This window comes from Ictidomys tridecemlineatus, chromosome 7 (genome assembly GCF_052094955.1).
Source record: "Ictidomys tridecemlineatus isolate mIctTri1 chromosome 7, mIctTri1.hap1, whole genome shotgun sequence".
NCBI lineage: Eukaryota > Metazoa > Chordata > Mammalia > Rodentia > Sciuridae > Ictidomys > Ictidomys tridecemlineatus.
The window spans coordinates 42969756-42996564 of NC_135483.1; the positions used below are offsets into that span (position 1 = coordinate 42969756).

Here is a 26809-nt window from a genome sequence, read left to right on the forward strand (position 1 = left end):
TCAACTCTCCATATCATATTAAATGCCCAGAGATTCTTTTATTTTAAAATTATCACTAGTCATATTTAAGAGTTAATTCTGCATAGAAGTTAGTGAAATAAAATCTCTATTTTCTTCTTATGTCATTCTTAAGTAAGATATATGTTACATGTTACTCACAAAGAAAACAGGCATTAGCATTATTCTTAACTGTACATATATTTGGCTGGAGAAAGGGGACATTTCCTTTTTCAGTAGTAGTCAAACAATGCAGATAGGTGGAGACCTCACTGCATGCACAATCTTGTGGAAAATAACAGGATGGTGAAAGAGATGGTGGTGGTCGGGGGGAGGGAATGGATGGTAGAAAGAAAGAAAAGGCAGGACATTGGGTATCTAAGGCTAGAGTAAAAAGGTGTTCAAGAAGATGCAAGCAATGAGCCAAATTTTGAAAGAATAAGGGAATATCGTTTGGCAAATCAGAACCCAGAGGCAATCCTAGTGTTGCAGAACAACACGCCAGCTGTTGTTTTCAGTTGTGGCTGCGCTGCCTCTGCAGCAGATGCTGTCTGGCATCCCTCATGGTTCCGTGATGCCTCCCCAAGTCCCAGAAGAGCACTCATGTATCTCTTCCGTTGGAAGTGAAGAGAGGCACGCAGGGGAGAGAGCCAGGGGACTGTGAGCCCCCTCCCATAGTTAGCATTCATCAGAAGGAAGCGGGGGAGAAATGTAGCATTCATGTGTGCTATGAGTCCAGGCGGCACCAAGATTTTCTTATTCTGCTAAAGGCCTTTCTTAGAGGCACGTGCTTTGTATGTCACATCTAAAGGGGGTCACTTTAAAAAGGGTTTCTTCTACACATGAGGAATAGAAATGTATCCAGGCTTTTAACCACAGCACTTGCTATTAAATGACCCCATCTTTTGTTATTCCTATTCAAACATTTTAATCTAAATAGGAATAAAACATTAAAAAGCTTTCCTCTCTACTTACTTGTATTGAAAAGCCTAAATTCCCTAACCAATGCATCTCTATGTGGCTCTTGAGCATTTGAAATGTGGTCATCCATATTAAGATGAGCTGCAAGTGTAAAATACATGCCAAGCTTCTAAGTTTTAGTACAGAAGGAAAATAACATAACAATAGTGTTAATAATTTCTAGATGATGATGATGATGATTATAGATTATTATTATAGAGTCTAGGTTAAATTATATTTTTACTATACTGGCTAAATTAAGTTATAGTATTAACATTAATTTGATCAGTTTCCTCTACTTTTTAATATGTGGCTGCTAGGTATTTAAATTACCTAAAAAACTCATGTTTCTAATGAAGAGTGCTTCTCTAAAATATATGACTTGCATTTAAAAACTTATGCAAAGCCTTTTGTGGGTTCCAAGCAAGAAGCATTATGATTATAATTTGCATTTTAAAAAGATAACTGAAAATGTTTCAGAATAAAAGCAGTTAGTAAATCAATTAACAAATATAACATAGCTATCACTAGTTATCATTAGGCTAAAAATTGAAAGGCATCAAAGTCTTCTAGGATAGTTTACTGTTTATAAATCGAGTCCCTAAGAGAGTCACAGCCATTTGAGGGGCTGTTTTGTGAGATCATGTCACAAAGAAAAATGTTTCCGCAAATAGCCTATTTTGAACTAAACTTTTAATATTTGGCCTGTCTAGAGCTTTCTTAAAACCATGTCAGTTATCAGTTATACCCACATAAACTTAACAGTTGCAATGTTAAAGGTCTGAAATGACTACCATGGGAAAGCATTCTCAATTTAGTATACACATTAAATCATATTATTTTCCTATGCAATTTAATGGAAATTATTAGATCGGTGACAATCTCAATAAGCAGAGAATCATAAAAATATTCTACTAGTAAGCTTTGTTTCCCTGAACTGGTGTTTTGTTAGGTTTTTTTTTTTTTCATTTCTTTTGAAGTTGGATGGATACCATGTGGGGGGGGATCTCTATTAAATAAAAATTCCTTAGAAAAGTTCTGTTTCCTAATCATTTAAATATGTGGCCTCAAGAACAGAGAAGAGAAAGGGCATTCTTCTATCCCTGCCCTATTAATCAAATTTATGCCCAACTCAGATTTTAAAATAAGTACAAGCTTTCTCAAAATATTCTTCCTCTTAGACACTTGATGTTGAAAGTTACAAAGATTAATCAGAGGGTTTTCTGGTTACTAAAATAGTAATTAGAAAAGTATGGTAAATGCCTAAGGAAACCCCAGAGAAGGCACATATTCAAAGTGGAAACACCTCTGGGATTCTGTTTTAACCTTTTCTGTCCATGTGACAAATGAGAATGCTACCTTGGTCAAGGTCCCTCAGCAAGCTGAAGGGGCAGCCAGGGCCAGAAAACCATCTTGTTGCATCCCAATCAAACTAGGATGTTTTAATATTTTGTGGTTTTTTTTTAAAAAAAGGTTCTAAAAATATCTCATACTTTAAAAATAAAAATAATAAAATCAGTGATAATCACTAACATTTAAAGAGCATTTATTTGGTGCTAAGGTATTGAATTAAAGCATATGCTAACACATTTAATCTTTATGATATTGTAATTTTATTTCAACAGATGAGTCCATTTAAACAAGAGAAGTGAAGTTACTTGTACAAAGTCACCCAGCTATATGTGGTGGAGCCAGGTCACAAGCCCAGGTTCTGGAACTCATGTCTTAACCACTCTTTATGTTTATTGATCCTGAATATGAGAAGAAGAAACTTAATATACTCACATTAAGTTCTTGGAGTAAAGGATGACTTTTAAGTATGCTACAAATTTAAGTGTTTAAACTTAGATCACAAATATTTGAGAGTACAGTTTGCAAAAATATTAGTGCCAACACACAATGAAATTATACTTGAAATCACTGTGTAAAAATTCATCAAACAGCCAGGCACAGTGGTGCATGCCTGTAATCCCAGTGGCTCAGGAAGCTGAGGCAGGAGGATCATGAGTACAAAGCCAGCCTCAGCAACATAACAAGGCACTAAGCAACTCAGTGAGACCCTGTCTCTAAATAAAAAAATACAAAATAGGGCTGCAGATGTGGTTTAGTGGTCAAGTGCCTCTGAGTTCAATCACCAGTAACCACCCTCCCTCCCCCCCAAAAAAAATAATCAATCAAATGACTTGATATCAAGTAAACAAAGTTTGCATGAAGAATGCACTTATTTTTTTAATATTTATTTTTTAGTTGTAGTTGGACACAATACCTTTATTTTTATTTATTTATTTATTTTTATGTGGTGCTGAGGATCCAACCCAGAGCATTGCATGCACTCAATCACTGAGCCACAACCTCAGCCCATGGAGTATACTTCTTAGCTCATGAATTGTGGCAATTATTTGTCTGCTGAATTAATGCATTTGGAATTGGTTGCTGCTTCCCCTCTGCTCCAAAGAATGTTTTGTTAGTTTTATGTCATGTTTTAATATGTATTTATGTGTATTTTTCTTGTCACTTTCTCTCAAGGTCAAGAACCATATACTTTTCAAATTTGTTTTTCTACAGTCCAAAGAACATTTAATGCAGGACAAACCTCCCAAACCTCTTTGAATTAGCAACAAGTTGTTTTATAGATTCTCATTCAATTCCTATTTTAAACATTATAAAATGTTTTATTAATGATTAACTATTACTAATGTCTTATATTAAGATACATGTGGATTCTCTTGTATGAAACAGTGGTTAAGACAACAAGGTTTGAAGTGCATTTATCTGTGTTCCAATCCCTGCTCTGCTACTCACTAACTCTGTGAGCAGGGTAAATTACTTCAATCCTCTTTTTCTCAACATTCTCATTTAGAAACTGAGAACAATAAATTATACGTCCTTCATAGAATTGCCTAAAGGATTAAAATGAATTCACATATATAAAAACATGACATGCAATTCCTGGCACACAACTCATTACTGTTTCCACCAACACCATTATCAATGACAACAGCATCATCTTCCCTATCATCATCATCCTCTTGCTAGCACCCAGCAAATTCCTGGTATTTGCTAGGCCTCTGATAAACGTCAAACTGCTTTGAGTTTAAAAAAAAAAAAAAGTAGCAATTGATTATTCTCTTAAAATATTCAGACTTCTGTGCCACATTCATTCACTGTGCACCTCTATACATAGGAATTCCAGTGTCAGGATTGGTTTTGCATATAATGGATTTTATTTTATTTAAAGGAAGTGAACAAAATTATTTAAAAAAAAAAAAAGTCACCGTGACTTTTTAGATGAATAGGAAAATATCAGAGTGACCACTAGAGGGAGCTTTGGTTTCAAAGGTTGCTAACAACAAAGCTGCCATTTGTACAGAATTTTCCAGTTTGTTTATTGAATCACTTAGCCTGGAGAAGGGCTGTTCATAAGAAAAGAGGGAGAGAGGGAGAAAGAGAGAGAGGGAGGAAAGTGAGAGACTTCCCAAAAATGAAGTGGAGATACTTTCAGGACTTTACAGACACTATCACTCCCATACTCTCATAATGGAAGTGGAGACCCAGTAGTTTCCTTGTTGCTATTCTTTTGTTCTTTTGTCCCTGCTGAATGATCACCTTACCTGTGTCTTTGCCCCTGTGCTATATAGGCCAGCCGTTCTCCCCATGGCTGCAGCACTTGGTATGCAGAAGAAAAATGAAGGAATCACATTGCTGAGGCCATGAGCCAAAACTTCCTGCAAGATTGAAAATGGGAGAATGTGTAAGTTCTTAATCGCAATGGATTCTTAAAGACCACAGGTACAATTGTCAGAGACAAATTATTGCAAAAGCCTGTTAGTATTCAATTTCTCTTTTCCCCCACAAGTTGGGAGGGATTTAACAATTATAATAAAAATAGCTAACATTTATTGAGTGCTTACAATGAGCCAGAAACTGTTCTAAGCACTTTACTCATTCAATCTCATAACAACCTTATAAGGAAACACTATTTATTTATTCTCTCTGCTGCCAGTTTCTCCTCTTTTAAGTCATTAAAATGGGGCTTTTATTCCTATCAGTTCACCAATGACCTCCACAATGCTAAACCCAATGGTTAGATTTTACTTTACCTGGTCTAAAACTTGAGCATTTGACATAGTTACTAGCTTCTTCCTCCTTAAAGCCTCTTTCACTTGGCTTTTAGGACCTTATAACTTTCTGGTTTCTTCCTGCCTCTCTGATACTTCCTTCTCAATTTCCACTGTGGTTTCTCCTATCTAACCAGTTGCAAATACTAGATCATTTCACTTTTTATTTCTCTTCAGCAATATCTAGCTAACAAAACTATCCAATGACAATTCCCAAATTTAGATCTCCAGCTTCAACCACATTTTGAACTTCAGATCTCTACAGCCAACTTTCTGTTCAGCATTGCCATTTAATGACTAACAAGTACGTCAACCTTACTATCTAGAGTGACAGATTTCTACTACCTCAACTGGGTCCTCCCAGTTTTAGGTCACGTAAAGATAAAATCTAACCATTGGGTTTAAGATTTCCCCATCTTAAATTTGAAATTCTTAGTCCAAAAGCTTTGGAGTTATTCTAGACTCTCCACACCATTTCTCTCCTCAGCTGGCATGTGGATGTCATTGGGAATCCTGACACTCTCATCTCCTTCATCATTACATCCTGGTCCAAGTCATCACCTCTCTCCTGGATTATTGCAAAAGCCTCCTAACAGTTTGCCTGTATTTGTTGTTGTCAGCAAACACAGAATTCCTGCCTTCAAAAAGATGTGGTTCTAATGAGGGAATATTGACCACAAAAAAAGATAAATATGGAAATTAAAGCAGTGGAGACCAAGGGAAATCTGGAGTTTAAGAGCTTAGATGACTTAGTGCCTTCCCTAAGAGAGAAGCACTGAAGTAAAGCAGTTGTGTCAGATATCCAGAGGAACAGCATGAGCTAGAGGATTCAAGGAAAATATAGATGGTTAGCCATCGCTAGAACATAGTATAAAAGGGGACTGAGAGCAGAGAGAAAATGGGACAGCAGCAAGTCACATACAGTCTTGTCTGCCATGATAATGAGGCTTCTACCCAAGGATCCTGGGAAGCCATGGGGAAAAGTGGAAGAAAGACAAGGTCCATGTTGTCCACTACTGTATCTCTCATGCCTAAGTCGGTATCTGGTACACAGTTAAATCAATATACAACTATAGAATGAATAAATCTTCTTTTCTGAAGATTAAAAAACTGGGACACAGGAATAAAGATCACATAATATCAGAAGTGGGATTTATACACAGGTCTAGCATTCATATCCACTACATCACAGCTTCTTTTCTGATCTGTGCAGCTCTGTAGGGCCACAAAACTTGAAGCAATTCACTGTCAGAAATATATTCAGAAATATAACCAATCTTCATTCTTTGATATTCTTAGAAAAGACCTTCACATCCTTCACTGTCTTACTAAGAACAATACCAGTATTGCACTTTGAAATCCATAATTTTTAAAAGTTAATATACAGTTATAAATACATTTGGATTCTTGGCTAAAATCAAATGATAGAGAATATCAAGGTGCTTTTCTCTCTTTAAAAAAGTATTTTTAAGTCAGGCACCTGTAATTTTTAAGTACACACCTATAATTCCAGCAACCAGGGAGGCTAAAGCTGGAGGATAGCAAGTTTAGCAAGGCTCTCAGCAACTTAGTGAGATGCTGTCTCAGAAAGCACCCCTGGGTTCAATCCCTAGTATTAAAAATATATATATTACATATTCTTAACAATGAAAGCCAGATTTCAGCTTTCTGTGATTGATGGAGATTTTTCTTCTGTTGTTTTCTTTTCTACCATTCGTGTTATACATTTAGGGAAGTTATACTTTTCCTAAGTTCAACATTTTCAGGATCTGAGAGTACATAGAACACTAGTAGAAGGGGGTGAAAATGGGCTGAGGACACACTCCACCTGATTGTCATCGACTGAATATTTGAATTTTTTGGCAGATCCTTGAGCCAGGGCCAGTGAGGCCACGTAGCCTACAAGTGCCACTCCGAAAGCCTCCGTGACTACTGCAGAGAGGATGTTCATCGGGGGAGCTCTAGGTGGAGGAATGCTGTGGAAAGAAAGAGCAAATTGAAGTTGCCAACCTCCATGTAATTTCTTTAACAACTTGCCATGAATGGAACTACAGTAATGACTCTGAAGTTTATGTGAAATAAGTGAAATACCCATGAGAAAACTAAGCAGTCTTGCCCTTAAAAGTCCTTTATTTTCAACATTATTTAGCAAAAAAAAAAAAGCAAAATTGTGAGGAAGACCACACGCTCAGCTCCAAGCATCTAACTGGCACTTACACCCAGGGAATTCAGGTTACATCACAGAAACTGACTCCTGTATCAGAAATTCCTGTATCAGAAACAAAAGCAATTCGGGAATGTTCTTTCATCCAAACCTTTCCAAATATTTATTTGACCGGCATTGGAGATTGTATTTCCTCCCTTAAAGAATACTACAGTGCTATATGCAAACACTAGTTTATTGCCAACTACAATTCTTGGGTTAATTCTTGAATTTGCCATTGAGTTAATTATCTTAATTATATTTTTAACTCAATCCTTTCACAAAACACTTCACGATAGCTTACATATGTTAAGAAAATATGTAGAAAGATTCTATCTACTCTGTTGCCAAATACAGGGACATACTTAATTGTTCTCTGTTTCAAAGAATAGCTTAAAATGTTTCTCAAATAATACCCAGCTTGGGTATTTGAAAATGTTTTCAGAGAATACTTTGAAAACCACTTAAATCAAAGTATCATCATTTATGAGACTTACCAAAAAATCCCTATGGCAAAAGCAGAAGCAAAAGGGAAGTGAATTCATGTTGATTTAATTATCAGTATGTAAGTAGAGTTTTGGTCCTTTCTTATTAGCTAATTCATTTAATTCTCCCAAAATCCCCCAAACCAAGTACCATCATAACCATTTTATGGAAGAAAGAATGTTTCAAGAAAGGTTAGATAACTCATCTAAAATCATAAAGAGAATGGCTGAGTTGGGATTGGATCTTAGCTCCACATATTTTCAAAGTCTTGTTCAATCTATGATTATTTAAGATGGTTCCAGAAAGGTCACTTAAAATAAGAAAATGAGGGGATGGAGGAGAGGTGTGTCTTACGCCCCAATGTAATAATGTTTACCTTTAAGACAAATTGATTTGTATGATTAAGGTCCCAATATATGTACCATAGAAAACTACTACTATGCCAAAGTATGAGATTTTTATTTCATGAAAATTTAGTGTACCCAATGAATAAACTGACCTAAAAAGAAAGAATAAATTTGTTTTCAAGGGTAGAAAGGCAGAGAGAACTTTGGAAAATTCAAGTAAATTCAATTCATTACCCTTAACCTTTATCCACCTAGACAAATAGAGAGATTTTTTAAATTGTCTTTTTCATCACTGAGAATTGTTCTACTGTTCCTCAATTATGGTATAGTTAGAAAGCAAAATTGAGGGGTGGAAGATAAAAACTTAGAGGACCCCACAACTCTAACTTTGTCCCTTATTTGTATATTCAGTCCATTAAAAGCAAACAATCCATAAGACCTTTTCTCTATTATACCTTCTCTTCTTTCAGCCTATTTTTGGAGTGATCTTCTGCCTTCTGGGGTGTACCACCTCCTCTGTTGTTAAAAGTTCTCTTAGGGTCCAGAGGAAGGCTGTAGGTAGGTGGGAATCCCCCTTTTCTTCTTCTAGCTTCCCTCACTATTCAAGTCTACCCAGGCCTGTGGGATTGGTATTTCAGATGATACTTTTCCATCTGTATCAGTGATTTAGGTAAAATAAAAATATTCATAAGAATATGTAGATGGGGGTAATAGGGTTAACTAAACCCCAGTGCATAACTCTAATTGGCAAATTCAATACCTTCCACTTTTTTGAGTAATACCTTTATAAATATTATGTGAATCTTCTACCTGAAATAATGCTATGTACGGCAGTTACCAACGTACTTAGTAATGTATGAACTTATAGTCTAGGAGTACTGACTGTTTCCCTTCACATGTAGTATTTGTTTCTATCATTTTGTAATAGACATTAATTAGAAGTTTGCCCCTTAAGATATACAAAAAGAAAAGAAATGCTTACCCACCCTCCCCCCAAGTCCCTTCCCCTATCAACAAACAAAGAAGCAGACAGACATTATATTTTTAGAAGACTACATTACCCTTTTGGGATATGACCAACTACTTCTAATCCATATGTGTCTTCCATATTGGTACAATAACAAGCAAAAGATGCAGCAATAATCTTCGAGGTTCCATGCGTGGGGAAAAAAAGAAAAATATATTACTGGCCTTTTAAAACCCTTAAAACCACTTTTTGAAGTGAACACTGCATGTTCCATGATTACCAAGAGTAAAGCAGCAATTACACATATTTTTTTAAAATTAGAAAAATATTGGAAGTCCAAAGGTCAGGGATACTGGAAAGATGATGATTAGTAGGTAATAGGTGAACAGGAGCAGTTGGACAGGAGGCCTGAATTCTGTTGATTTATAGCTCAGGAGGATAAAGATGTTTGAATGTTCCCAATACAAAGAAATGATAAATGTCTGAGATGATAGATATACCAATTGCCTGATCTGATCATGACACATTGTATGCAAGTGTTGAAATGTCACACTGTATCCTACAAATATGGATAATTAAAAATATATTTAGAAAGCTCAAAAGGTCACTCTGAATTTTGAAAGTACATATTTAGTCTCAAAATTAGATGATATCTCAGTATTATGGCTTTTCTAATATTTTTATATCAACCCAGTGTGTCCAATTTGGAAGGGAAGAAAGAGACTATAGGGATGAGTGTGTGTGTGTGTGTGTGTGTTTGTGTGTGTGTGTGTGTGTGTGTGTGTGATGTATGCATGTGCATGCACACAGTCACATCAGTCCAACCTAAATACCTGTCTGTCATGACACAAAGGGATGCTTTGTAAAACAGCATATTTTCCCTCCACGAAGACAACCTCTCAAGAGTTTGAAGTGTGGATTAATATCTCTAATCTATGTTAGTAACAAGTGATGATTTACAGTCCTGTGAATGTTTGTGAATTTTGAACTTTTACTATTTCTTTAAGTAAAACATTGGTTCACAGTCATTGGATACATGCTTTTTAAAGGACCCCTATGGAGCTTCGGACACCCTATCATGCTGTTAATGATACACCAAGCAGGGTCACCTGTTCTCTGCTTATGCCCATCATCATGTTTAACCCACATACCCAGCCAGTTCTGCCTGTGTTTTATAGCTATGCCAACTGACTATTTTCCATCCATTTTCACTTTCTCTGTTTAGGATAATTTTAATAGACACTGAGAATTTCACATGGTTATGTTATCAGTTTGGAATGGTTATCTTGTTAAAAGAGATAAACCAATTATATATTTAGAGTACAAGTTACCATACACATGGGCAGAAACAAAGTATAACATAGTTATACTAATGAAATAAGGAATATCTAGCAATTAATGCCCAATAATACCATTTTGTATGTTTTCCCCCTATCTGTACATGTCTGTTGATATTTAACTGAATAAGTTTCTAAAGTATTAAGTGGGCTTAAAAAGCCAAACGGATTAAGGACTTTTTTTATAAATTTATTTGTTTGTTTTATTTTAATTAGGTATACATATGTCTTGAGAATTTTTTTTAAAGATTTCATCTCACTCCAGTCAGAATGGCAGCTATTAAGAATACAAACAACAATAAGTGTTGGCGAGGATGTGGGGGAAATGGTGCATTCATACATTGCTGGTGGGACTGCAAAATGGTGCAGCCAATATGGAAAGCAGTATGGAGATTCCTTGGAAAACTGGGAAAGAAACCACCTTTTGAGTATTTTAATAAACAGAAAAAGCTATAAAACTGCTAACAGATTATATTGTTAAATTTTATAAATATTTTGATATGATAGTAATATTTTAAATCATAGAATTAGCCTTTCAGACAGTGTCTTACTTCCTCATTGTATTTATTTATCAGTTGAGTCTTTGGTCCCTCTTCAGTGTTATTTAACATCATGTGTGTGTATAAGGCCAGTACCACCCTTACACTCAGTCATTAGGAGATCTTGCTGGGGGGGGGGGGGGGCGGTGTTTTAATGATTCCAATCTTGCCCTCCTCCATCTCTAGCCTACTCCATAAATGGGAGTTCTGTAGGAACAGGAAGATGTGCCCAATTCGTACTGTACCTCTCTTTTTGATCTACAGTATGTAACTGAGGAATATATTATTTCATGCCCAAATGGCCCTCTGTCCATGTGTCCATTTCCCTAGGACTATCTTATTAGGGTGTCCCAAGGAAAGCCAAAACACAGTTGTTATGTCTTGGGGAACTGTTTGGAGTTTGGACACGGGAGCAGGAATATCCACACATATTCAGGTGAATCCCCTCATGGTTGGAATAAAGCAGGAGTGGCAAGATAAGGAGCAAGCCAAGAGGCTCTCTCCTCAGGCCACCGCATTCTAGCACAGCTCAAAGAAGTGGGAGAATTCTCCACCCTACCCTGGTTTTCAAGGTCATTACTAGGTTACATTAGTCAAGATAGAAAAAAAAAACACTCCTGTTTTGTTTAATATTTTGATCTATAATTTTTAAATAGTTGAGCTTTTACCAGTACTTTTGGTATAATAGTAATATTTCAAATCATTGAATTAGCCTTTCAGACTTTTGCCATGGGTCTAATAACTGTCACACTGTATATGGAATATCTTTTATTTTAAGAATAGCTCTTACTAGTTTTGCAGAAAATTTCAACTTATTATGAGCTTAAGAGCCTTCCCCCAGGGTTATTTTCAATTTTTTATTTTATGGAAACTTATATTGTATAGCTTCCCAAGATAGGCATTTCTCAATATCTGTAGGACTTTGAGAAATGATGGTATGTTTCAGAATTATTACTGTGAAAGCTAATGATTGTGGCACTCTGAGATCTATGGCTCATTTGAAATATTCACACACATGTGTAGCTCCCATTTATTAATGTGTATCTCACTGAAGTGTCAAGAGTATAGCATCATACTTGGCCTCCATCTCAGTTCTGTAGAAATGAATTGTGCCCTAAAGAGGCAGCTTCCAATGTTCTGATCTTTTATAGTCCTAAACCTACAATATTCAACATTATAAAGGGATATTTTTTAAATAATTGAAATTATTTAGACACTATTGGTAAGATATGTGTGTGTATATATATAATACAAATGCCATAAAGCTATGAATAAATTAGTAGATTTATTAGAAGTGGTTGTGTTAATATTTCAATTTGACACTTTGTTTGGTTAAGGTTCCCATTAAAGGTGATTAAATTTTCAAAACATATATTTTCATGCCACAAGCCTTGGGAGCAAATTATATTGTACTGCTTTGCCAGGTATAACAACAAAAACAAATTTTTTAAAGAGCCTGCCCTACCAATGAAAATTATGAGCATCCTTTCAGTAAGGCAAAATTAGGTGGGTAACAAGTATAAACAAACTAATAATCATTAGCAGAAAAATTTTAGTTGATAATATTTCTCTATATAGCATACAGATGTTTTATCAGTAGGAGGTGGTATCATATTTTATTGCTTTACATAGGATCATGACAGACATGGTTTGAGTCTCACCCTTAGAAATATCTCTTTGAGATCCTAGGTTATATGTTCTCTTATTTATGTAAAAAATTAAAAGCATATGAGAAATGCTGTATAAATTGAGAACATGTGTGCCTCCTTTTTTAAATTATTGACTCAAAATGTTTCCTGTTCTTACATTAATGTATAGCCACGCAAATTAGCCCTACTTTAATGAGACCCAGGAGTAGTTATGGGTTACTGTAGACAATATAGTAAGCATCTGCCGATTACCCCAACCACGGACAGGCTCTGGATAGCAGAAAGCTAAATGTTGATTTCATACTTACCAAAACTAAATCGACAGGAAGAACAACTTTAATTTTCCTTTTAAATTGTTCATTCAGCTCCTTAACAAGAACAAGGACCACGATGCTCAGCAAAGACAAGAGCAGTGCTTCCAGTCGGACAGACTTGATGTTTTCAAAGACGTGCGCATAAATCTACAAGAATGAGAAAAAACATAAACAAAATCCAGGGTCTCCCAAAATATACCAGTATGGAAATCTGGCCCAAAATAAATTCAATTTTGTTTAATAAAAAGGTCTTAATGACTGGGAGGTGGGAATGTAGAAGGAGAAGTAGAGCAAAGCTACATGTTCATGTGTATGTACAAAATTGCTTTTGATTATTCCATCAGACTCAGAGTTTGCTCCCACCTACACAAGGACACTACTGGAAAGAAAGACTCTTCTGGCTTTTTCCCTAGCACTTAAAAGGTAGAAGTTCTAGGACTCATTAGTTATATATAGATTCAGCATTAAGAGTAGCAAGAGGCCTATAGACCCTTTACCTTTGACCCCACCACTTCTCCTCAAAGCCAGAACCAAACACACACATAAGTCACACATAAAGGAGTTAAGAACTGGTATTTAATAGACATCAGATGTTTGGCTTCGTGTAAAATATTACCATGTTCTCAGTCACTCAGCATTTATTTGTCTATTGCCACATATTTATGCCAAGCACTGTGTCAGTGCTACATCTACAGTGAGGAACAACTTATATGCAGCCTTAGTATCCACAGAATATATGGTCTAGTGTAGGAATTGCTAATTAAAATGATAACTAGCACAATATGATGCTATAGATATGGAAGGGGTATCTGAAATGTATAACTTGGAGATGAACCCTTGCCAAGTAAGATAAGTGGGAATTAACTAGGTTAAAGATAGGAAGGAGATAGGTGGGTGAGAAGGAATCTGAACAAAATGTTTTGTCAAAAGGCAATATAACTCAGGCATAGAATGTGGAGAGAAGAGTATAAGATTTCCAAAAAAATACCGTCAGAAACCAATACAATTGTTTGTCTTTAAAAGCAAGCCTATGTGAAATCATGCTGACATTAAAGAATGAGCTTTCTATTAGAAGATACAATCTACTAACATCAGACACTAGATTTTGGTAACTTGGGATAATCTGACTTGGCAGAAAAATGAAATAAATGTAAGAATTAATCAAGGAAAAGAAAAAATAAAGCTGTTTCTAAAATTAAAAGTTTATGTTTATTCAACTAAGTGTCAAATATATTTTTTTCAACAACTTAGGGTCTTGTTGATAATTATATAATCATCTTATCTAGCAGCATAAAAGAAGATGGGGCAAGATTTTTAAAACTTCTAAATTGAGTACTAAAGGGGGGAAAAAAACTAACCTAAATCCAATCCTGTCTCTACCTGAACATTTGATATAAAGAAACCCATCCAAATTTTTCTAATTAGAAAAATAACAACAATTCTCAAATTCATATAGAGTATTAAATGCATAAGAATAAAAGAATTTTGAAGGAGAATATTTGTGAGCTTATACTATCAAACATAAACAAATGCAGAGTAATTGATAATATGATACTAGTATTAAAATCTGTAAGAAAAAAAAGAAAACATATGAAAGCCCAGAAACATATTAATGGCATTATAGAAAAGATTATCCAATAACCCATGTTTGAAACAAAATTAAGTGACATGAAATAAATTCTAGATTAAAAAGGTTAAATATAAAAATTGAAGTCACAGAAAAAGTAGGCATTAAAAATGGGCAGAAGACATAACCAACAAAAGAAAGGACCAATAAACATATAAACAAAGAGCTAAAACACAGTAGTCATTGAGAAATATAAATTCAAACAGTAAAAATCATATTTTTCTTCTATCAAATTATCAGTGATTTTTAAGTAATAATACTTGATGTTGGTAAAATTTGGAGGAAGAAATGAGAAATCTTCTACACTACCCATAGGACTGTGAATTGGTATACTCTTTAAGTAATCTGATAAAACACCAAAAACTTGAAATATTCTATTTTTGCCCTAGCAGCCCCACTTTAAGAAAATTAGCGTATTTACATAATTAGACTTGTGTGAAAAGACCTTATTACAAGGAAGAACTTATTACATGGAACCAGTGTTTAAAATAGCAGAAAGAAAGGAAGGAAGGAAGGAAAGAGGGAGGCAGGGAGAGAGGAAATTAAACTCATTTAAACAGTAGAGCAAAAGGAAAGTATTTCGGTCACTTTCATATATACAATAGTCTACATTCACTAAAGACATTGCTTTAGACAAAACTCATTTTTATTGTCGTGGAAAGGCCTTCCTGTCCTGATGATGAGTAGAAAAACCAACTTGCAGGTAAGTGTATGAGTTGATAGTGTTATGGGCTGAACTGAGTTCTTCCCCAAATTAATGTCAAGTTCATATTTTGAGGTCCCACAGTAGCTCAGAATGTGACTGTATTTGGAGAGAGTAGCTTTAAAGCAGCAATTAAGATAAAATGAGGTCATATGAGTGGGTGTTCATTCAATATAACTGGTATTATTATAAGAAGAGATCAGGATGCTGATGTGCATGCACACACACAAAAATCATATGATGTATAAACATACCAAATGAATCCCACTTGTATAAGTAATTATAATGCACTAATTAAAATAATAATATAAGAGAGATCAGTAGAGTTCAGCAAGCTAATCAGGGGGAGAGAGGAAGGGAGAGGAATAAGAGTAATAAAATTATATGCAGGCATGAGTATGGTATAATGAATCCCATCATTATGAACAGTTATAATGTACTGACAAAAATAATTTTTAAAAGAAAAAAATGTGAGAATGCAACTAAAAAGCATCAATCTGCAAGGCAACAAGAGGTTTCAGAAGAAATCAATCTCCCAAAAGCTTTATTTTGGACTTCTAGCCTCTAAGTCTGTAAAAAATGTTTTGTTGCTCTTGTTTAAGCCACCTCATAGGAGATACTTGTTATGGTAGCTCTACAAACTAATCATATCTTTTGTAACATAAAATTTATGCTTTAAATATCTACGTATGGATATTTCTAGAATAGTAATATTCTAGAAATTCGAGGCTCTGCATAAGATGTCTGTGCCTGTCTGTACCTTGCATATTCTCTCTTATGAGGATTGATCACCTATAATTCTAAAGGTGTTAAGTAAGCCTTAAATGCTAATTTTCACCCTTTTCTCCCCTCTTCTTTCTCTTGGAAATCCTGAATGCGGTTCTCATAACTTCATTTCTGTTTGTCCACAGATTCCTCAAGTCTCCTTTCAGAAGATAAAAAACTAGTTTTTCATTTCAATATGTAAGTTATTCTTATAGTAATACAACTTACTGGTGTTCTTTGTTCTTTAGGCTTAACATCTCAAATATAAGTTGACCACACCCAAAATATTGGGTCAAAATATTATGTAGAATATAGGTAAAATAATCTAGCCTACATTCATTAGTATCTCTTAAAATTTGCTTAGCAGGTTTCCTAATTCAAGAACTCAGCCTACCTGGTCCAGGGATGAGAGGAACACCTTCTGTAAAGTGGGTGCATCAGGCTATCCAAGATGAATTCTATCTATTGAACATGCTTATTAACTTTCTAAAACTTCAAACAAAGAAAATGTACTCTGTTAAAAATGAAGTCTCACTGGGTGAAAAGGACCAGAGTAATGGTCTTATCCATACCATTAACAGCAAACCATCAGTCCCATAACCATACATTAAGAAATGAACCAGAGGCCAAGTAGTTATACTTATTGTTTTCAAAATATACTACTTTATTCCACACCACTTAGAAAGAAAATTCGATACTACAATATCAAAGTTATCTGAGATGCAGATAATATTTTGCCAATTGATCTACATTGTGGATGATAATTATTTGCAGCATTCCTACAATTGAAGTATCAAGATCCATTTCTCCTAGTTACTCATAGTCCATCCAAAATTCTACTCAATGAAATATATCCCACAGGTTGTGGGGTTAAGGGTGATTTCAAAACAATTATGTCAAAATATATGGCTTTCTGACGGTTTATCATGATCTGAGGATAAAATTGAGACAGTTATTCAAATGACTTGTCAGGAAAAAGCCAAACATTCAAATGTTGCAGAGCATTTAAAGAACTCTTCTTTATGTTTTCGTTCCCCCATGGTATTAAAAGTATGCCATGAGAGTGCCTGTGTAAGAAATTTGGGAAATAGGCAAAACTCCCAAGCCATACCAAATTTGCTGTAATGTGCATTTCAAGAACATGTGTTTGCAGTAATAAAAATGGCCACCCCAGAATGAAAGGAATGAAAAAAAAAACAGAGTTTTTATTGTCTGTCTGGATTAAACTATAGCTCATCCAACAAAGCATGTTTTACATGATGCTCCAGAAGAACGTGAGGGGGGTGGGCAAAGGCTCATTGCAATCAGCGTGAAGAACACGAAAGAAAAGCAGGCTGATGAGGAGTGTTGTTCTAATGACTGTCATGTGGACCCACAGAGAGAAGTCACAAGCAAACTGGCTCACAGGAGATGGGTGGCCTACGGAGATAGAGCCAGGACAGACACACATGCACACACTTATATACCCTCACTTAATATAGTTTGAGGCATCCTAAGCACACAATAAACTTTTCATTTCTGGTATAAATCCACTCATCCAAGTATGCTATTATGCACTAAGCCCCAGTACATAAAACTTCTTATTGAGGATCTTTATTTGCTTCCCAGATCTCTGAGAAGAAAGGTAACGTGTATATCTGTTTGGATAAATAAGAAAGCTATTATGTCAAACCTGACTGTCTGGATTAAACTATAGCTCATCCAACAAAGCATGTTTAAATAAAATAGAAGTTCATTTAATAAAATAGTTCATTTAATAAAATAAAAGTTCAGATCATTTTGAGACTATCGCACTAGTTCATTAAATTGACCATTTATTATAATGAAATAAAATGGAAAAATGTTAGTATTCAGAAAGAAATCCATTTTGAGATTTTTTAAGAATACCCATAGTACAGGTATTGATTGATTTTTAATTGGTTCTTTTTAGTTATATATAACAATAGGATTCATTTTGACATAATTATAAAAGCAGGGAATGTAATTTGTTCTAATTCAGTCCCCAGTATTTCCCCTTTTGATTCCCTCTTCCCTCCCCTACTTTCTTCCCTATGCTCTACTGATCATTCTATTAGCTTATAGTATTTTTAAAACATTAGTGTCTTGTGGATGGATGTACATGATGGTGAGATTTGCTGTGCATATTCATATACATACATAGGAAAGTTAGGTCAGATTCATTCCATTGTCTTTTCCTATCTCAACCTTTCCCTATATTTTGCTTTGTCTACTCCACTATTTTTTCTTCTATTAATTTTTTATGCCCCTCTCCTTATTTTTGATTATCTTAGTATTTATTATTGTTATTTTCTTTAGAGGTGAAACTTTTCTGCAGCATTTAGCATTGCACACATACATGGACACATACATATGTATACACAGTATATTTACATAATGTATTTTTATCGGATTTGGAAATCCTTTATAAGTTTTTTCCCATCAAGTCTCAATTTCTAGAACAATGTCTAAAAGAAAGTCTATAAATATTGAGTATTGGATATTCAAAACGAGATTCAATAAATATTGTTGAATGAATCAGTGTTCTGGCATAAGATGGCAATAGTAAAAACAAATCTCTCAATAGGGTAGATTTACCCTGACTAAGCAAAATGACTAGTAGAGAAAGGACTGAGCTTATTTTCCAACTATCAATACCTCAACTATGTCATATTAGGGGAATTTGTATTCATCATGTACTCATTTATTTCACATGTTTATTGAGGTTCTATTTTGTGCAAGACATTGAGCTAAACACTAAAGATAACATTATAGTAAATTTCAAGTAATCCATGTATTTGATATAGTTTATCTGATCCAAATAATTTCAATGCTCAATAGTTTAATAAGTTCAATGTTTAAAAACTAAAATTTTATAAGAATTGAACAAATTGAATACTGAAAAATCTCACAGGCAACATTTGCTTAAGAAAAAATAAAGCCCTTCCTGGGGTTACCTGTATTCAATCTTTCTTCATTCCATAACTATTACTGAGTTCTAAATAAGGTCCAGTATAGAAACACCTGTGGAGGAAGAAAAATCTAAAGTGTGTCCCCTGTGTTAAATTACACAATGCAACGAGAAAGATTTTATATTTTTAGAAAATGAAAACTTAATGGACTTTCTGCTTAATACTCAACTAACCCCCAAATTTCTATAAACCAAAATATCTCTTTTCCCAGCATTCTGGTTGCTGCAATAAAATTTTTATAAGGAAAAAAATATTTTAACATTTCAAAGTCTAATGACATCATTGATAATAATTCTTTAATAATAATGATGAACTCACTCTAAAGGGACCACAAGACTATTGAAATGTATTATTTATATGCCAAAGAAAAATATCAAATCCTTTGATATTATTAATTATTAGTCCTTTGTTATTTTTCTATTAAGGATCTGTCAGGTTTTAGTCAGTTTTATCACTGCTGTGACCAAAGACTTGACAAGAATAATTAGAGGAGGAGAAGTTTATTTGGGGGCTTGAAGTTTCAGAAAGTCTCAGTCCATAGATGGCGGGTTCTGTTGCTCTGGGGTAGAGGTGAGAAAGACCATTATGTTGGAAGAGCATGGTAGAGTAAAGCAGCTTAAAACATCCAATCAGGAAGTAGAAAGAGAGTTCTCCTTACCACAGACAAAATATAAACCCCAAGGTACAACCTCAATGACCCACCTCCTCCAGCCACTGTTACCCACCCTGTCAGACCCTATCAGGGGATTAATGCATGGATTGGTTAAAACTCTCATAATCCAGTCATTTCAACTCTAAACTTTCTATCATTTCTTAACTATGAGCTTTTGGGGAACACTCATATCTAAACCATAACATGTTCCAGTAAGTTTTGTTTTACTAGAGAAACAACAGCGTGTTAGTAAAATCAGAAAGCTGTCACAATGTCAGAACACTACTGTACTAGATTGCAAATCCTCAATCTACTAGTCTTAGTTCTCAATGTATGGCTTTGAGTCAGTCATCAACCAAAAAGCCAAGACTATTTCTAAACAAAAATGTTAGCATCCATATATCCTTGCTACCATACATGCAAACTTTAGTGTAAAAATGTATTTGGCACAATTCATGACAGATACATTTCTAAAAATATGGACTTTTTTATTAGAGCATTGTAATTATTCATAGTAACTGGGTTCATTTTGATAAAACCATACATACATATAGTCTTGATTTCAATCCCTGTTTCCTATTTTCCCTCCCCTCCTCACTCTTCCTATTCTCCTGCTTCTATTCTATTAATTTTCCTTTCCCTTATTTATTTATTCATTATTTATTGATATATATATATATATATATGAAAAATTCCCTGTGGCATGTTCATGTATGCATGTAACATGATTTTGTTAAATTCATTACAATTGGGATTTTTTGTTTTAGAAAGATTATCTTTTTAAATGAGACAAAGTTAGTAGCACTAAATAAATCATTTTATTCATTGTAACTGCTATCATATCCTATGATGAATAAATTTTATTACATAATCCACCTAGTTGAATATTATAATATGTTGGTGAAAGTCAATTTCTACCTACAGAGTGTGGTTGGGAAGGGCAAATTGTGGAAGAAGCAATGGGAAAATTACTATATCTAGGCACTGTGTTGGTCATCTGATATGCAATGACTCATTTAATTTCTCAAGATTAACATTATTACCTCCATTTAATATGAGGGAAATAAGGCTCAGAGCTTACATAAATTTCTTATAGACACACAAAAATTAAGACAGTGAACCTGGAGTGTAGTTTTTGGTCAGTCTCCCTATCAACACTTGATTCTGCTGGTTACATACATAAAACAAGAATAAAGTCTGCTCTCATAGCCAGAATGCAGGACTTGATGAATTACAAGAGTTGCTGAAATTCCATGAGAAAGAATTTTAAGACTAAAATTATTCTATCTGTCCATCCATCCCTTCACGTTTGTATCCTTCTCAGGGCCTTTACATCTGCTGTTCCTGCCACCTAGAACACTCAATCCAAATTCCTTTCACTGCTGGGTCTATCGCCTTTCTGGCCTTCAGTCAAACTCTCACTCTCCAAATGTACTTCTCTCACCACCTTATCTAAGCAATCCCACCCTTTTGCCCTATCACACAGCCCCCCTTTCAATCACAGCATCATTTATGTGAGCATCTTGCTTGCCAATTTGTCTCTTCCTACCTTAGTTTGTATCTCTTTTCAGTATTTCAATAAAATTTCATAAGAATATTATTTCTCACTGCATCCCCAGTGACCATGAATGGTCAATGAATATTTATTGAATAATTTTTTTAGTGATTCCTTAATCTAGAATGCATGCCAACATCTTTCTATTTGTATAGTTTATTAAATCTCCTCCATTATCTTGTTGAATATTTAAGGTAGTTTTTACCTCCTTGGTGCCTTTAAACCTGAGCCACAATTGCCCATGTATGACTTCTCCTAATCCCTTTCAAGTTGATTATATTTCAATCTGAACTTTACATACCTGCCTCCACATCCCTAAAGCCATCTCTGATATTTCCCAAATAGATGTTTGTACAAGTTGTCTCTGTGCATAAGATTTTGATATCCCCTATAAACTTGGTCTACCTATCATTACAACAGTAGATATTTTAGGATGGACATTGATAAGATGAAGCTTTCAAAATCCCTTCCCTTCCCAAGTTAGAAAACACAAATAGAGAAATACTCAATAAAATATTAATCTCAAACAGAATTTTCATCAGTACAAACCAAATCCCAACAGGAAATGGGAAAAACATTCTATAAGTTTTTACATCATTATATCCAAATTTCTCCTCAATAACTATATCTTATACTGGAAATAAATTCATTTTCTATTGCTTTAAGGGATAAATTAAGTCTCAGTCCAGAATGTAGTCTGGGGGAAGCATGGTATGTTAAACAGCTAAAGACAACATGGGTACACAAACATACAATCAAGCATGCCAAGGCCCAGGTGGAATCCAGCCAACCCTTGTTTAGAAAAATGAGTTCAATTTAAACTACTTGAGCATTGGGTTTTGTGGTGATGCATTTTTTTCAGGGAAGAGTGGGGGGATGGAAAGAGCAAAGTCCAAATGGTCAAGTTGCAAAAATATTTCCTTTCTGAGTTATAATTTGAAAGTAACCTTTGCCATAAATTTCCATATAATGGTTCCATATCCAAATGAAACCTGTCCCACTTTGTATCCCCTGAATCACTGATTGAATCAAGCTTCAAATGAATCTTTTCTTTTTCTGTCTTTCAAATTATTGTGTCCATTTTTCAGGGTAGATTGCACATCTCTGCAAGTCACAGTAGAAACATCACAATATCTGCAAAGAAAATGTGGGATTTCATAAAGCACCAAAGCGTGTTCTTGACTCAGAAAACCCACGGGGCCTATATCCTCAAAGAAGATTTGTTCTGCACATAGAAATCTCATTTGTACATATTTAATTGTGATCTCATTCTCTATAAAAGAAACTGCTTCATCGGCTCTGATTTCCTTCTGATGTTTGGATTCCACTTTATTAACATTCTTAATTCTTGCTTTGCAGTCTTTGCAGTCCAAACTCAAAAAGTGCTTTGCTTATGCAGCAGGGGTATGAGTGGAAATGCAATTATTTCCCAGTTCTGAAACTTCCCATTTTTAAGGAGGGAAATAAAACTTCCAAGAAGGGTAGTTGAATATATTGCCAAGCTTGCCTTTTGCTCTTAGTTTTAATGTACAGGACTGTGCATAATTACTTAGAAGAGTACTCATATAAAGCCATGCCAGTGGCTAGTTCTGCCAAATTTATCATAGGCTGCTGCAGGCTGAGACACTGGCGCCATCTCAAAGAAATCCACATGTGTTAATATGAGCTAGGAATTTTTGTAACTTTTATTGTGCCTCTTGGGGAAAGCATCCTTTCTAATAAACAGATACTTTACATCACTTGATTAGATCCTTTAATTCTAAAGAATTAAACTTTTCCCTCTTACTTGTGTGGACAAACAAGTTGTCATTTGAATCTTCAGGACAATAAAAATAGAATGATTTAAACAGCGAGCAAAGATTCCAAGACACTATGACCCTGAACATTATTGTTTCTGCTTATTCTTAAATATATTATAGAATTGTTTATGTGTTATTACATGACATTATAAATGCTAAGGGAATTTTGAGCTGAATCAATGGAAATATTTGCAAATGAAAATAATAGCTTTTCTGCAATTCTGATAAGCACCCCTCATTAAGAGCAGAACTATTTCTAAGTGTTATAAATTTTCAGGTCACCTTGATATTTAAGTTTCAAAGATCATATAATCTCATTTTTTGTTGTCTTATTTTGTTTATCTAATTAAGAGTCATCTGTAGAGGATAAGCATTAGTATTTATCACTTAAGTGGCACATTTAAAATCTGCAATTTGTTATATCCAAACCTTCACTGCTAGTAAAAATCTAATGGCTTCCATTTAACATTCCAGACATTTCATTTTGAGAATGAACACCATCAGGTGTAATTATCATCAATTTACAGAACAGGCAATGGAAGTTAAAGACACTCAGTCATTTGCTGTGGTCATGACTTGAGCTGTGATCTGAATCTGGGCTTCACTTGTTGTAAAGTTCTTTCTCCTGTACCCACCTTGCAGGGAGCAAAATTACCAATCAGTTAGAGTCTGATTGTATACACCCTACAAAAATCATCAGAGCTAAAATTTAACTCAGAAAAAAAAGTTGATTTTTACTCAAAATAGAAGAAGAATGTATTGAAATATTCTTCAAAGTCACTAGGAAGAAAACAATTTTTGTAAAAAAAAGAGAGTTTCCAAATTCCTAAGAATTGAGGGAAAAAATATCTTGAAGAATAGAGGGAAGAGTAGTACTAAGGCTAAAGGAAGCAGGAAAAGCTGAAATGAAAAAATGTCTATTAGGTCTAATTACACATCCATTCTTTAGGGACATAGGAGGGTCATGACATATATTCTAGAGGCTTATTTTGAATATGGAGGACCTTTGAAATTCTTGATGGGCCCTCCAAGTAGCAGGGGAAGGCTTCAGTGGGGTTTAAGACTCCTGGAAGAACACCTCACCTGAGGATGCTGATTGACAGCTAAAAGAGAAACAGAGCTCAGAGGGAGTTGTGGTGTATGCTTGTGTTAGTCGGTTTTCCATTACTGTAGCAAATGCCTAAGAGAGTCAACTTTTAAAGAGAAAAGATGTCCTTTGGCTCATAGTTTTAGATGTTTCCATCTATGATCACCTGACCACTTTGTGGATGGCCTCTAGTGAGGCAGCATAGCATGTCAGGGAGTATATGGCAGACCAAAGATGCTCACTTCATGGCCAGAAATGAGAGAGAGGGGGGGGGAGACTGGGGCCCCATGATGCCCTTTGAAGATGTAGCCCCAATGACCAGAAGACCTCCCACTCAGACCCACTTGCTAAAGGTTTTACCACCTCCTAGAGCACCATGGACTGGTGACCAGACCTTTAACACATGGGCCCCTGGGGGACACTCCAGATCCAAATGGTAGAATGTAGGAAAAGGTATGCCATGTCAATCCCTCAAGCTATTAGATACTTAATCTGCACCTAAGAGGGTAGAACTGAGACTACACAACTTCCTGTATCTGATTTAAATTGCTCCCTAAAAATGTTCCACCAAGACAAACACATCTGTCAGCCCAGAACAACTAAATGGATGGAAATTTGACATATTCAAAGCAGAGAACTGAATTCTCTTCATAGCCTCGAATTAAGGATCCCCCAGAAAGAAGACACTGTAGAAACCATCACAGTAGCAGAAGGAAGCAATCCCAACCTGCAGGCCCCAATCTGGCAACAGAAAGAATGCAGAAAGTCATGTTTTCTCTATGTTGACAGAATGATGGCTGCTACCAGAATTAGTTAATGAGCACTTTGGTTGACAGAACCTGAATTCATTTGACAAAAGAGGACTGTCCTACCGAGATTACTAAGATTTGTGATGGACTCGTTGTGCAAGAGTATTAGTCTAGATAGTAACTTCTGCTCCAAGAAATATCAGTTATATGTTCTTAATCTCTCATTGGCCTGAATAGCTTTCAGAGGGGAAAAATAGCTTTTCAGAGGGTCAAACTGCAGAAGCAAGATGCATAATCAAAATACAAAAAAGGTGAAAATTCCCCCAACTGTGTTACTCTTCTCTAGAGCCTTGGACTTGATGATCAAGACCTCTATGATGTCCTCTGCCCTATAGCTACATGCTGAGTTCAGCACTACTCCTTCAGGTACCACCTAAACTGTTCAGGAGAAAGTTTTGATTTACTGATAATGTAACTATACCAGAGCTCATTTTATATCCCCGTGTAAATTATGTATGATGTAAAATTTTTTTTTTCAATCTAAAGTTCACCACAATTTTTGACATTGCAAAACCAGCATCTACTGACAGTGGCGAAAAACAAAGCCCCATTCCTATCTAACAGCTGAACAGTGCAGGGATCTGCAACTGAGAAGAAAGAGCAACATTTTTGCATTTTTTTTTTCATCAGCACAAAACACAGTCACTTATACGAATAGCAATGTGAATTTAAAGTCAGGAGTATAAAATTATTCTTAAATTTGATTTAGTTTGAGTGTGAAGTCACACAAAAGATTTCCCAAAGTCATATAATATTGGACCTATAATATCAAAATAAAATAACTTCCAATCTACTTCACTGGAAAACAAAATGAAAAAAAAAACTAACACAAAACATTTTCATATAACAGTCATATACAGTGTCATAATAGAAACAAGCTAACAAAAAAAAGAGACGTCATTCCCATATCAGGCTACCCTGCTTCTTTAACACTATTTGTGAAAAGAAAGATCACTATCTGTATATATGACTAATGAGACAAAGCTATAACCTGCCGGCATTTTCTACAATGCACATGCACAGGCAAATACATTGTTTCCAGACAGGTCAAGAGAGAATCTTCACTGATTTTCTTCTGTCTCATAGAAATGGTGCCAGTGAAAGTCTTAACTCTCAGCCAGTCATCTGACAGCTTACAGCTACTTTGGTCTGTTTTTGTTTGAGCTGAAGCTTGAAATTATGCTGCTTCCAGGCCCAGTTCCAGTTTCCCTGTTTTGGTTTTAAGCTTTCTTATTATGAATGAATCATTGATCCAGATATTACCTAAGTTACAAAATTTTATAATTGGTTTCCAATTCTGTGCTGCCAATTACTATCATTCTTAACTATTTAACCACCTAATCAGTTGACATCATTTTTTCACTTATTAAAACTGGAGATTTTTTTTAAATAGAAGTCATCAGAGTTGACAATAATAAAGTCAGAGTAAATTAATAATCTGGGCAACTTTTCAGATTGAAATTTGACAAAAAAAAAGATATTATATCCTTTTGGTCGGTTAACTCTATTAAGAGGAACTTATCCTCATAATCAGTGACACAGAAAGAATATACAAATAGAATCCTCCTAGAACCAAATAGGGTAACACCAAAAAACACCTCAATAACACTAATTATATCAGTAAGTAATTGTACTTCCATGTATCAAGCTACTGTTCAACCATACAGATTTAAAAAGTTTGACGGCAATATTCTTGTTATAAAACATTAATGTCATTAAGTTTACAGCAATGTATAAAGTTAAGGAAAATGAAAGTTGCTCACTATTAAATTAATCATCAAGATGGGAGGGGAGGGGAGGGGAGGGGGGATAGTAGGGGATAGGAGAGGTAGCAGAATACAAAAGTCACTAATATGCCATTATGTAAAAATGTGAGTATGTAACAGATGTGATTCTGCAATTTGTATTTGGGGTAAAAATGGGAGT

The 26809-nt window shown here is 35.0% G+C and overlaps 1 protein-coding gene across 4 annotated transcripts in view; it reads right to left on the minus strand.

Annotated features, from left to right (window-relative positions):
• The window catches only part of Slc26a7 (solute carrier family 26 member 7), a 100313-nt gene that overhangs the window by 34647 nt on the left and 38857 nt on the right, over nt 1–26809 (minus strand). For all 4 annotated transcript variants that reach the window (XM_013360095.4, XM_040293869.2, XM_078016930.1 and 1 more), the window contains 4 exons: nt 12912–13064; nt 9173–9255; nt 6904–7051; nt 4569–4682 (listed from right to left, as the gene is read on the minus strand). In XM_013360095.4, coding sequence (XP_013215549.1) covers nt 4569–4682; nt 6904–7051; nt 9173–9255; nt 12912–13064 — 498 coding nt within the window. The remainder of the gene's footprint in view (nt 1–4568; nt 4683–6903; nt 7052–9172; nt 9256–12911; nt 13065–26809) is intronic.